Raw genomic sequence first — 13,243 nt, 5'->3', positions numbered from 1 at the left:
AGTCTCCGGTGGAAGCTATTATTCTTCGGTGGAAGCCCCATTTCTTACCGGTAGCCCCTGACCTCTGAGAGTCTGAGTCTTTGATCGATGCGGACGTGCGGTACTATGGTGGATTGTAATTCGCTGGCTAGGAATCGAAGCACTTTGTTCTCGGGGGTTTAATTTAGAGAAACGAAGTAATCTCTATTCTCTAAACCCTAATCTTATAGATTATTAGATTATAGTCTTATAGATTGTGATTTGTGTGGACTGTGATAATGTGATATGTTGAGAAGTTCCAGATTGCATGTCACTTGTCTCTAATTTGTGATACTTTGATTAGGGTTTCTATGATTGTGATTTGTGTGGACTGTGATAATGTGATCTCTTGACAAGTTCCAGATTGCATTATTGAAATTTCTGATTCTGTTTCTATTGGGAAACCTCAAGCATTACCGAAATCCCAGATTAAGAAACAAAAATGGGGTAGTGGTGATATGTCAATGAAAAAAATGAGTTGGAGGTGTATTTTTCTGAGGTCATTGTGGATGAAGAGGATTCTTTTGACCTTCTAAGATGGTGAAAGCGGAATTCTGATAGGTTCCATGTGTTATCTAAAATGCCAAGGGATGTACTTGCTGTTCCAATCTCTACTATTGCATCTGAATCAACATTCAGTACCAGTGGCAGGGTACTAGATGCCTTTAGGAGTTCCCTAACTCCTAAGATTGTTGAGGCACTCGTGTGTGCACAGGATTGGTTGAGGTTAGCCAATCAACCAATCTCTGATGAAGAAAACATTGATGATGTTGAAAGGATTGAGAAATGTAAATACTGAAAATTTACATTTTTTAACTTATAAGTTATAACTATAAAGTATAAATTATTACTTCTTTTAACTTACACTTGTGTTTTTATTTTTTTTGCAGAGTTGTGCAGCACATCCAGCACTGGAGTTGGATCATTGCTTACAATACCTGTATGGTTATATACTTATATATTCAATTATTCATTCAATCATTCTGAATTTCTAGTCCATAAAGCATTTCTGTATTTATTTTGATATTTGATGAATGATAAATATGTGATATGTCTGTATCAGTGTATGTGTATCAATGTCCCCCAGTCCCTCATTCCTTGGCTGGGAACTGGAAAGTGTTTAATAGCTTGGTGACATTTTAAATGTTGCTGCCATTGAGCATCTGAGCTCAGGTATCAGTGTATAACTGATTCAAACATTCAGTAATCCTTTTTGTCTTTGGCACCTGAATGATGAATGGTTTCTAGTAATGTATATGTCTTCACTTCTCTCCATATCTCTCTTATTGTTAATTACTTAATTGTCTTTGGCCCCCTGTGCAATGATGATGCTTCCATCATGTTTTCTGAATATATAGAATTGGGTTTGGCATGCTGCCTATGTAGTGTGGTGTTTTGTGTCATACTCATATTGAGCAATTTCCCATAATCCTTAGTTGATCTGAAAAAATAGCAACCTGAGCACTCTATATAAATTATCTATCATGTATTCATGTCATATTGTCATTCATATTCAATTGTTTAAAGTTTAAATATTTTAAATCTTATCAAAGATTTGTGTTATAACTTATCAGGAAGAGGAATAGCCAAATAGATTATTATCATATTATTAGGGTATTTCAATATAGACATATAGTGGTATTCTTTTGTGGAGTTGTAAATGCTGAATGGCTGAATGCTGAGGCCGGCTTGGTGGCTTGGACTTTGGACTTTGGAGGCTTGGAGCAATGGAGCTTATAGTGACTCAGTTGCTGAATGTCTGAATTTCACTCTTTTGTGTTTTTGTATGCTTAATGCTTAGTTTGTAAATTCAAGACCCAACTCTCATCTCAAATCGGTTAGTTTGTATCAATTAATCAATTATCATTTATCATTTTATGTTTTGAAGTTAGGAATGTAAATTTTAATTTAAGTTTGTATGTTTTTAAATAGTTTGTAACTTTGAAGTGTCTAACTACTTTCTGTATTTTATTAGTTAAATTTGTAAAATCAGTTATTTTAATTAAATAAATTTATTATTTTTGCACTTACACTTTTATCATAAATAATCGATTTATCCGACGATTTAAACGGATATCCATTCGATAATTCAGTTGAATATCCGACGAATTTAGGTTACAAAATAAACGGATAAGGGCTCGAATACTGTATTCAAAATCTGATCGGTATGACCTTCCATGAACCCGAACCCATCCGTTGCACCGCTCTAACCTAATTACACAAATTAATATGAGAACTTATTTGAACATTATCTTGGTTAATTTGTATGTGAATCCATATATAGGTGCGTGTTGCACGGACTCGTTCTTGTTTCTCACTTAACAAATCTCCAAAGTCAAAAGTAATGAATTACTACAGTGCTTTTCTTTTGCTACAGGCCTGGAAGAAAACAAAAATTATCTCAAAATCTGTATTAAAACTTAAAAAAGTTTTGTGTGCTGTATGTACTGTTAAATTACACGCTTTAGCATGTACTGTTAAATTACACGCTTTAGCATGCCTTTAACTATTTAGGTAATTTATGTCGTGAATCAGGGTCTACAATGGTCTAATACAAAAATTTAACTTCATAAAGGATAAAATTCATGTTTATAATACACATACACATAAATACAATATAATGAATCTAAATTTTATATTTCTATGAACATGAGTTCTATGTATTACGTTAAGTGTTTATGTGTCCTAAGTTATATAATACACAGAATTCATGTTCATTATATCGTGTTTATATGTATGTGTATTATGAACATATTCTATGCATTATAAACTTGAATTCTATATATTGGACAAAAGTTCACAGTGTAGTGGTCCATGATGAGTTTTTTGCACTTTTGGTCCCACGACTATAGGGGTATTGGCAGAATTGATCCACGACTTTTGAACCTTACAATTTTAGTCCACGACTATTGATTTTTTTGCAAAAATGGTCCTTCCGGCCACTTTTCCGTCAAAATGTCACCGGAAGAAAAATTTTCCATTTTTAGCAGGGGTAAATTTGACATTTGACTTGTCTCCAAAAAATAAATAAATAAATAAATTGGCGTTTGACTTAAAAATAAAACCCCCCCAATTTCCCGAACCCTACCTCGAACAAGACAACAACAGTCACAAATAGTCGCTTGGATTTCGTGGCTTGATTCTCCAGTGCGAAAAATTCAAGAATGATTCCGCGTAGGTTGAGGAGTGATGGTAAGTTTTCAATGTCCAAACTTTTAGTTTGTAAAATATTTGTGTCTATATTTGTGGGTGTTTGTATGGTGTTATTGCTATGAATTTTGTTGATATGTCTATACTAGTTTACAGTGCATTATATACATTTTGCCTAGTACGAAAAGTGCAGAATATGCTTTTATATTAAGTGTATTGCAAACCTGTAGTATTATAGATGGAGACCATGTGTTCTGGGGACCAGTAATCAATTTATAATGTTTACTTGTAACATGTGGCATGTGTTCTGTGAATGGGGACCACACTCCAGTGTCAACAGACCTTGGAGTTGTAAAACTAGAACAAATGGCTTAAATCAAGCAACAGACCTTGGAGTTGGAAAATTGGAACAAATGGCTTAAATCTAAATATTGTATTTCGAACCAGTAAATGCCTTAAATATGGTTCAAATATTCTTCACAACCATTGTCTGGCACCATTGAGTTACCATATGTTATTTCAGTACCCACAAACATTTCCTTAAAAATTTGTGATAAATATTTAAAATTGCCTAGTGAATTTGATTACAAGTGAACATATTGTTTTTGTTGTTTTGTTGTGCCAGCAATTTGATTACTATTATGTCTTAGCTAATTATTCATTTCTTCTTATAACAATTTGATTATTGTTTTTATAATTTAGGTGATAATGGTAGTGACGGTGATGCAGAAAGTGATGATACTGATAGTGAGTATGAAATAGATGGTAACATATCAAATATTGATGACTTTGAATTTGATCAGAATGTGGATTCTACAGTTGAGTTTGGTGGGGTAGAAGGTATTTCTAGTGAACCAGTTGGTGTGAATAGTTGGGAGAGAAATTTGGACGAACCTAATCTATCTGATGATGCATCATTAAAAGACTCAGATAGTGATGTAGAAGGTAGTAAGTGGCCTGTTTTTAGGGCAGCTACTGATATGAAAGAGCCTCATTTAATCCTAGGATTGACTTTTTCTAGCAAAGAAGAGTTTAAGGAAGCTGTGACCAATTATGCCTTTAACAATGGAAAAGATGTAAAAATTGTTAAGAATGACAAAGCCAGACTAGTTGTTAAATGTAGGGATAGTAGTTGTCCTTGGACAGTAACTTTAAGAAAGCAACAGAATTCTTTGAATTGGAGCATCCATAGATTGACAGATAAACATGATGGATGTTGTTGGACTTCTGAGAATTCAAGAGCAACGTCAACTGTAGTTGCAAAGAGGTGGAGTAAGGAGATTGCACATCATGATGACTGGAAAATGGAAAAATTTAGGCAAAAGGTGTGTAAAGATGAAAAGTTTCATATTAGTACACATCAAGCTTATAGAGCAATGAAGAAAGCTAAAATTCAAATTAGGGGTAATCTAGATGATAATTTCAAAAAGATTTGGAGTTACCGCCAAGAAATTATCAGGACTAATCCTATGACAATCTGTGAGGTGAAGCTCAGTGACAATGTTGAACTTTGTGGGGGAAACAGATTCCTTAGACTGTACATGTGTTGGGATGGATATAGGCAAGGTTTCAAATTTTGTAGGCCAATCTTGGGAGTGGATGGAACTCATTTGAAGTCTGGAATTGGGGGGTTAATTCTGACTGCAGTTGGACTTGATGCTAATGACTCAATCTTTCCTGTTGCATATGCCATTGTTGAGGGTGAAACAAAACAGTCTTGGGTGTGGTTTTTAGAATTCTTAAAAAAAGACTTAGAAATCAGTGAGGGGAATGAACATGAATTTACCTTCATGTCAGATAAACAAAAGGGTTTAATAGAAGCATTTGAAGTGGTTTTGCGCACCGATTTTGTGTTAGGCACCTTCATGGGAATATGAAGGTTGCGGGATTTCAAGGAAAGGCATTGAAGGATGCACTATGGGACTGTGCCAAAGCAACAACTGTGCCCAAATATACAACTGCACTTGGAAAACTTAGACAATTGGATGAGGATGCATATGTTTGGCTATCTAATAAGAGTCCAACAGAATGGAGTAGGTCACATTTCACAAGTGTTTCTCATTGTGATATGTTGGTGAACAATATTTGTGAAAGTTTTAATGCTGTAATTATTGATGCACGTAAACAACCTATCATTTTGTGCCTTGAATTAATCAGAAAGCAGTTAATGACCAAGCTATTTGCCAATAGGGAAAAAGTGAGTAAGTGGACTGGCAATATTTGCCCTAGGATTGTGGAGAAAGTTAAGATTATTGAGGAAAAAGCAGCTGGTTATACAGGATATCAATGTGACACATATTTATTTGAGATTGGAGGTATGTATGAGGCACAACATAGAGTGGATTTGCAAAGAAGAACCTGTTCATGTAGAAAGTGGGACCTCACTGGTATTCCATGTGAGCATGGTGTTCGTGCAATTTGGCTTAAGCATGGGAAAGGCCATGTAACTGACTACATCCACCCCTGTTATTCTAAAGATACATATTTGAAGATTTATGAAGGATGTATTAGACCAATGGCTGGCCTTGATGATTGGCCTATACGTGAAAGAAATCCACCCCTACCTCCTGTGTACACTGCCAGAGTAGGGAGGCCACAAATATTAAGGAAAAAGTCAGCAGGTGAGACAACAAGTCACAAGATAAAAAATGATGGAGAAAGAGTGGCAAGGTCTCAAATAAAATTACATTGCTCCAATTGCAAACAGTCTGGCCACAATAATAGGAGATGTCCTAATGATCCAAGTTTGACAGAAAAACTGGTAATGCTTTAATTACTTTATTTTATTTATCTTTATATGTTTAGTTTAATAATTTTACTTATTGTTGTTGTTTTTGTTTAGAATAATCCCAGAAAAAGGGTGAGATCCAAGAAGCAACCACAAGTTCATAACAAAGCACAACCAACTGTTGAGAACACTTCAGAGCCAGTTGTTGAAAACACCACTGAGCCTAATGTTTACATTCTAGCTCCAATGGTAAGCAGTGGTTTATGATTTATGGTTTATGGTTTATTGTCTATGGTTTATGGTTTAATGTCTATGTTTTATGGTTTATGGTTTCAGGAAATGGGAGCCCGTGATGTTTTAACACAAGAAGAATATGATTTTGATATTGCTTTAAGTTCATTCAATTTGGATGATCTTATACTGCCAATGCAAGAACAAGCCCAATCAGAAGAACCCCAATCAGATTCAGTTCAACCCCAAGGAGATTCGGATCAAGCCCCACCAGTTCAAGCACATGTAGAAACACTTCAAGCCCAAGTTCAAGCCCCACTAATTCAAGCCAAGAACAAAACTAATTTTAGAGTGAAACTTCTAGTTCAGAGAAAGTGTTCTACCAAATCTAGTTCCAAGTAAAATTGACTGATGTAATGGTTTATGGTTTTTTTGGTAATGCCAAAACTGTAATGGTTTTTATGATTCTTTTTGTAATGCCAAAACTGTAATGGTTTATGATTTTAGGCATGTTATTTTGTCAAACAATGATGCCAAAACTGTTGTTATACTGCCAATGCAGTTTTGTTGTCTTAAAATTGTAAACACTGATTATGGTTAATACAGCAGACTGTTTATGGTTTCTTTGTCTATGGTTGATGGATTTTTGTCTATTGATGAGCATAACACAACAGAGAATTGATTGTGGGTAATCTAAAACAGCAACAAGGACAACATGCAGAAGATAATGTTGCATATCATATACAGTAGAAAGCATGGTGGAAGTATTAAATTTCACTTGATCACTAATGAACTACAATTTTTTTCTCATCATTCTACACGAGCTGTAGTTTCACAAGTAACATAATGATACAACAATGTTCAGCATTGACCATAGATCTGCCAAACTAAAATGATCCTACACATTTCTATTCAACAACATGAACATTCATAATGAGTAAAAGAAACAAGAGCATTAGTCATTTGCCTAAAATGCACACTAACCAACCTAATTTAAAACTCTTCCTAGTTACTGCAAACTTCATTATCTACAAACTTCATTCTCTGCTTTTCCATCACCACCATCTGCTGCAACTTTACATTCTCTGCTTGCTCGTAAGCTTCTTCGAATTTCAGAATTGCTTGAGTCAACTCTGACTCGGACATGTCTGAATCGATAGGAGGCCTTCTCCGAAATGCATGTTTATGCTTCTGCTGCATCTGCAATGGCGTCTTGTTCGCAGGTAGGGTTCGGGAAATTGGGGGGGTTTTATTTTGTTTGTTGTTTTGGTGAATAAGAGGAGTAGTAAAGTCAAACGCTAATTTATTTATTTATTTATTTATTGGAGACAAGTCAAATGTCAATTTTACCCCTGCTAAAAACGAAAAATTTTTCTTCCGGTGACATTTTGACGAAAAAGTGGCCGGAAGGATCATTTTTGCAAAAAAATCAATAGTCGTGGACTAAAATTGCAAGGTTCAAAAGTCGTGGATCAACTCTGCCAGTGCCACTATAGTCGTGGGACCAAAAGTGCAAAAAACTCGGTCCATGATACAACGATTGAACTATTTAAGGCCAGCTGTTAATGATGCATACAGTGCCGTAAGCGAATGCAAAACATGATGACGTCACATTGCTTGCGTCGTAGTCTAGTAGACTCGTATAGTAGGTAGGTACCGTTCATTGTTGAATATGGACTATGGACTACTCGGTAGAAGGAAAGCAAATTCCAGAAATTGACCTCAGCCAGCGGTTCCTGACTTAATGGGAATTAAATAAATTAATTAAGGAAAATGATCCTTTAAAAAACAATAAAGAAAATGATAAATATGTGTTGTATTACTCATTAATTAATAATTAACATGGAAAACGATGATTCTAATTAATTTAATTAATTATGACTTCAAGTCCAAATCGAAGAATACGCACTTATATAGTACGAAAATAAGTTTTAAAAATAAATTTTCGATTCCTTACCTAACTAACAATCTTCTTCTTCTAATTAAATTAGATTTTTTTTTTTTTTTAAAAAAAAGTATTTTTAAAAGACTTGTTTTGGAGATTTGAATTTGACACGCACTGCACCACACATCTGGCGGTCTATATATGCGGGCGTGTATAGCATAATTAAAGAAGAAAATGAAATTAAAGTTGAAGGCACAAAGAGAGAGAGAGAGAGAGAGAGAGATCGAATTGAAGTAATTAAAGTAGGTAGGATGGAAGATGGTGCGGTGGAAGTGCGAGTAGAGAGGATTGGATCATGGACGTCGACGAGAATAGCTCCAGTGGATATCGATAATGAGCCGGCGGCACAAGTGCAGGCGTTTGCTCCACTAGATTCGTGCCTCCCCATTACCGAATCCAGAAATGGCAACTTTTTCAGCATCACCTCACATATGCTCTCCTCTGGAATTGGACTCCAGGCCCTCCTTCTCCCAGTTGCATTCACCTCCCTTGGTTGGTATGTATGTATATATGTCCCTCACCACTCACCTCAATTTATACATATATACTATATATAAAGATCAGATCGAGTAATTATAAAAGAATGACTCCTTTTTCAGTTTAATATTAACAGAGGAACTGAAGATCCAAGCTAGCTATGTAGGGTTGACTCTGACTGCAGTCAATGTTTTATGGTCTTTTAATTATTATTATTTCTTACATATATATATATGTTAATGTTGCAAGCAGGGTTTGGGGTATTATCTGTCTATCGTTGCTATTTGTATGGCAACTGTATACCATATGGTTGTTGGTGGATCTTCACGAATCGACCACAGGGACTCGCTTCAGCAGATACGTCCATCTCGCAACTGTAGCTTTTGGTTAGTAAAACAGTATGTAGTTAGGTACCTACAATAATATATATTATATTGAGGAATTATGATTGATGTTAATGGGCGGATTGATCTGATCTGATCTGATCTGCAGGTGGAAAAATGGGCAAGTTGGCAGCTATATTCCCAACAATGTATTTATCGGGAGGGTCGTGCGTGATGCTAATAATCAACGGGGGAGGGAGCCTTCAGCTCTTCTACAAAACCATGTGCGGAGGTGATCCCAAAGGACTTACAGGCGCTGAATGGTTCTTGCTCTTTGTTTGCATTGCCATCTTCATTTCCCTCTTCTTTCCCAACTTGAATTCCTTGGCTTGGATTTCTCTCCTCGGTTCACTCACGGCTATTGCCTACTGTACTATACTCTGGACTTTATCCGTCAGCAAAGGCAGACCGCCGCAAGGGGTTACCTACGATCCACCTCAGCTTTCTACTTCAAAGCTGGACAGGTTCCGGGACATCGCAAATGCTCTTGCCGTCATCTCCCTTGCATTTAGAGGTCACAATATCATCCTAGAGATACAGGTGCGTATTATACATACATAATATATACATGCCGCCCTACACTACTATATATACGGTCATCCATGAAATACATACACTGATCTGATCACGTCTGTACTAGCTAGTACTACTGGCTGATCAGTGGCTGATCGATCCATCCATCCATCTCACTTGTTAACTTATTGCTAACAAGCAATTAACTAACTTACCTGCAGGGGACATTGCCTACAAATACAAAAGTTCCATTGCGCCGCCGCATGTGCACAGGAGTTATTGCGTCATATATACTCATAGCATTATGTCATTTTCCGCTAGCCATTGCGGGGTATTGGGCTTATGGCAACCTGGTAATTTTATAATTTAATTTCATTTTATGATTTGTTGTGTGATATGATTCAATTAATTAATTAATTATTTCCAGATGCCGACATCATATAAAAAAGGAGGAATATTAAATGCATTTGAAAAGTTCCACATACATGACATATCGAAATCCTTAATGGGTGCAATATACATGATCATCATCATTGCCTGCTTGTGCACCTACCAAATCTACGCATTGCCGGTGTTGGACAACTGGGAAAGAATATACTTGAGCAAGAAAAAGATGATGATGAGTTGCCCTAAGTGGGTGCGAATGGGTCTCAAAGTTTTGTTTGGTGGGTTGACCTACTTAGTATCAGTAGCTTTCCCGTTCTTGGGAAGTTTGGCAGGCTTCATCGGCTCCATCACAATGCCGCTTACTTTCGCTTATCCATGTTTTATGTGGATTGCCATAAAAAAACCTCGTCCCTACACCTTAGTGTGGTGCGTCAACATGGGCCTAGGTTGTTTAGGCATGTTGATGTGTACGGTATTGGCGACTGCAACATTGTGGAATTTGATAGCTGATGGTTTGCACGCTAATTTTTTTAATCCTTAACATTGTAACCATCTATTAACATATATGCATTATATTTGACAATGTCCACTCTAAAATGCATAATAATCATTGAAGTATGTAAAAATGGAGGAAAATGTTTGTAAATTCACCAACGCATGTAGAGACAACAATCATATATCTATTTTAATTTCAAAAAGAAATTTGGATGAAGAGCCCACTTTTCTTTATATATATATATATATATATATATATATATATATATATATATATATATACACACATACATACTAGTTATTGCATTTTTTTGGGTGCACTTACTAGTTACGTTATTGCATTATTGTGTTGTGTGGAGTGCAGTAAATCGTATTCAATAATTAGTATGGCACTTGCTGGATGGTGTACGTGGATGACAAATAAGTAGTGGAGGGTGACGAAAATTGAGTGCGTAGTGAATTCCAACTCACGAATGAAGCAATTAATTGAGAAAGAAAGTTCAGTTACGGTAAATCATTATTTCATGGAACATGAATAATTATTCATTTATTTGTGCACTATTAATATATTATTTGAAAATTATTATTTAAGTAATGAAGATATAATATTTTATATATTATTAAATAATGTATATTCAATACATAAATAATATATATTTAATATATTAATGCAGTTATATATATATATATATATATATATATATATATATATATATATATATATATATATATATATTTGTCTGTTACGGTCCAGGGTTCATAGTGTCAAATACACATAATTTGATTTCATAACATACGAAATTAATGTTCATAATACACATACACATAAATATAATATAATGAATATAAATTATGTGCCTTATGAACATGAATTCTGTACATTATGAATATGAATCATGTGTATTATGTTAAGTGTTTATGCGTATTATAAACATAAATTTTATACATTATAAATATAAATTCTGTACATTATGAAGTCAAATTATGTATATTGAACCAAGATTCATAGTGCATTGTAGACTATGGTCCACGATGTAAATTGCTGATAAAGAATAAAGTGAATGAATGTCATCACTCTTTTAGAAAACCCAAATGAAAATTATCAGCCTGTCATACATTATATTTCCCTTTTACAACTTAGCCCATGTTCTAACAAAATGACCAGTCGTTATATTATAGACCGCGGTGCATGTGCACCGCGGTCAAAACGACACCGTTTCTTTAAGTAAAGAAACGGTCCGCCGTTAGAGTTAACGGAGTCCGCTTATTTGGTGTATTAAACATCAACTAACACTACAGTATATCCAAATCGACACTACAGTTATATCAAAATGATACTGTAGTTATAGTGAAATGAAACTGCAGTGTATATAAACTGAAACTGAATAACATTTCACATATTTGAGTGTATATTGTACAATGAAGTTGTAATTATATCAAAATGATCATGTAGTTGTGTTTTAATGAAACTATAGTGTATATAAAATAAAATTAAATAACATTTTCACATATTTGTGTCTATAAATATCGAATGAAACTATAGTTATATCGAAATGAAACTGTAGTTGTGTTCAACTGAAACTGCAGTGTATACAAAATGACACTGAATAACAGAGTTACTTTTTGCAAAAGAGTGCGAAACGGCGGAAACAAACATTGTTAATTTTCATTTTAAAAAAAAAGACGCGCGGTGCATAATCGATTATGCACCGCGGTGCATAATATAATTTGCCCAAAATGACCCGTGCCCAGGAATTTGGCAAATTATAGGGCAAATTATGCCCTGGACCCGTGTCCACATTGAATTGTGGACACGGGCCCAAAACAACGTCGCTTTTAAAAAAAAACGCGTCATTTAGTTAAAAAAAAATGCGTGTGTTTTGCCGTTAACGGCGTTATTTATTTTTTTTTTGGATTATGAATGTACAGTTATGTCGTTATGAATGTACAGTTATGCCGTTATGAATATACAGTTATGCAATTATGAAATTATGAACACAGAGCTCTAACATTATGAACTTACAATTATGAACATATATAGTGATAAAATTATGACCATGGAGCTTTAAAATTGTGAATATAGAGCTTCGAAGATTATGAATGTACAGTTATGGAGTTATGAATGTACAGTTATGGAGTTATGAATCTACAGTTATGGAGTTATGAATCTACAGTTATGAGATTACGAATCTACAGTATGGAATTATGAATGTACAGTTATTGATCAAATTATGAACAAAGAGCTCTAACATTATGAACTTACAATTATGAACATATAGTGATAAAATTATGAACATAGAGCTCTAAAATTGTGAACATAGAGCTTCGAAAATTATGAATGTACAGTTATGGAGTTATGAATGTACAGTTATGGAGTTATGAATGTACAGTTATAGAGTTATGAACGTACAGTTATGGAGTTATGAATGTATAGTTATTAACATATAGTAATAAAATTATGAACATATACTCTTACAATGAAGCAGTCTGAAATTTAAAAAAAAAAAAAAAAAAAAAAAAAAAAAAAAAAAAAAAAAGAGATAAGAGTGCCTAACGGCACTGTTACCCGTGTCCAGCAAGCATGCTGGACACGGGTCCAACGCATAACGATTGAAATTATAGTCCACACAATGTTATATGGACCATAACAAAAAATACATTTTTAATATATTAAATGTACATTATTTTTGTATTGAATGTACACTCAGAACAAACATAATGTACATTCCCTGAATACAATGTACATTATTTTTGTATTGATACATTATTTTTATACTGAATGTACATTATTTTACAATAGACAAAATATGGTCCATACAATAATGATTACAGGAATCTCAATCTTTATATCATAGATCAGGATCGACAATTTGGGTCAAAGACTATAATGGAACAAAAATAAAAGGAGTTGATAAA

General features: G+C 34.5%; 2 protein-coding genes across 2 annotated transcripts; both read left to right on the top strand.

The window, feature by feature from the left end:
* The first annotated feature begins 598 nt into the window (after nucleotides 1-598).
* On the top strand, nucleotides 599-5,045 carry LOC109164871. Its single transcript, XM_019313418.1, has 2 exons — nucleotides 599-806; nucleotides 3,871-5,045. The coding sequence occupies exons 1-2, from the start codon at nucleotides 599-601 to the stop codon at nucleotides 5,043-5,045; spliced, it is 1,383 nt and encodes a 460-aa protein (XP_019168963.1).
* A 3,121-nt stretch (nucleotides 5,046-8,166) lies between these two features.
* On the top strand, nucleotides 8,167-10,494 carry LOC109165373 (lysine histidine transporter-like 8). Its single transcript, XM_019314097.1, has 5 exons — nucleotides 8,167-8,568; nucleotides 8,802-8,935; nucleotides 9,042-9,472; nucleotides 9,667-9,798; nucleotides 9,873-10,494. The coding sequence occupies exons 1-5, from the start codon at nucleotides 8,324-8,326 to the stop codon at nucleotides 10,371-10,373; spliced, it is 1,443 nt and encodes a 480-aa protein (XP_019169642.1). The 5' UTR covers nucleotides 8,167-8,323; the 3' UTR covers nucleotides 10,374-10,494.
* Nucleotides 10,495-13,243: the final 2,749 nt, after the last annotated feature.

This window comes from Ipomoea nil, unplaced genomic scaffold (assembly GCF_001879475.1).
Source record: "Ipomoea nil cultivar Tokyo-kokei standard unplaced genomic scaffold, Asagao_1.1 scaffold3069, whole genome shotgun sequence".
In the NCBI taxonomy this organism is placed as follows: Eukaryota; Viridiplantae; Streptophyta; class Magnoliopsida; order Solanales; family Convolvulaceae; genus Ipomoea; species Ipomoea nil.
This window is presented reverse-complemented; position numbering and strand designations above follow the sequence as displayed.